Raw genomic sequence first — 877 nt, forward strand, 5'->3', positions numbered from 1 at the left:
GCCCACAGCGTGCGCCTGGCGCGCGGGGACCTCTGTGCGCTGGCTGAGCGCCTCGACATCGTGGCCAGCTGCCGCCTGCTGCCCGACATCCGCGGCGTCCCGGGGACCGAGCCCGAGCAGACCTCAGGCCCGCGAGCCTAGCCGCCAACCGCTTGACTGTCCACTTCCTGCCTCTTGAGACCTACCTAGCTCTGTCCCCTATGTGGGTGTCCGACCCCCTGGTGCTGTCACCCTCAGGGCTACCCTCACCCGCCTCATCCAATGGTTCCTCCCTCCTGAGCCTGTCCCTTGGCATCCGCTAACTCACTGGTCTGTTTCTACCCTCCGGGCTTATGGTGCCCCACCTTTCTTGCGCCCTGCCTCTCTGAGCTTGATTGTTGCCCCGAAGAGGCTCTGGCATCTGGCCCAGATTTACAAGCACCTTTCTCACTCCAGGGCTACTGCTCCTCTCCAAGCACAACCTCTAGGGATATTTGTCCTTTGGCCTCGAGCCTTTTATCCAAAAGCACCTAGTCCGCTTTGGCTCCTGGGTCCAGTTCTTGTTGGGTGGTCTCTTAGTGCTGCCTCTGCTTACTTGGCTCCACCTCCCGGGTCGGCTCTGTGTCAGGGTTTAGCTGTACAGCTTTGGCATTGACTTCATTTTGGTCTTCCCATCTCATGCATCTGAAAAGATAAGGCTTTTCAGAAGCGAATGGGGTCTCCTCCCTGGTCTCCTCGGGTTGGCTTGCACCTTCTACCCCTGCAAGCTCAACAGCCTCCTTCTGACTTCCCAGACCCAGGGCCGCAGTCTTGCATAGACTCCGAGGCAAGGGGATTCCCCCTCTCAACTCAGTATGCAGAGATGGCGTCCTCTGCGCAAGCTCCCAGGCACAAGGTA

The 877-nt window shown here is 59.5% G+C and overlaps 1 protein-coding gene across 1 annotated transcript in view; it reads left to right on the forward strand.

The window, feature by feature from the left end:
- BLOC1S3 (biogenesis of lysosomal organelles complex-1, subunit 3) overlaps window positions 1-141 on the forward strand; it is a 620-nt gene extending 479 nt beyond the window's left edge. The window contains exon 2 of the mRNA XM_006901266.1: window positions 5-141. Coding sequence (XP_006901328.1) covers window positions 5-141 — 137 coding nt within the window. The remainder of the gene's footprint in view (window positions 1-4) is intronic.
- Window positions 142-877: the final 736 nt, after the last annotated feature.

Source organism: Elephantulus edwardii, unplaced genomic scaffold (genome assembly GCF_000299155.1).
Source record: "Elephantulus edwardii isolate Elephantulus edwardi_28Jun2011 unplaced genomic scaffold, EleEdw1.0 scaffold00315, whole genome shotgun sequence".
NCBI lineage: Eukaryota > Metazoa > Chordata > Mammalia > Macroscelidea > Macroscelididae > Elephantulus > Elephantulus edwardii.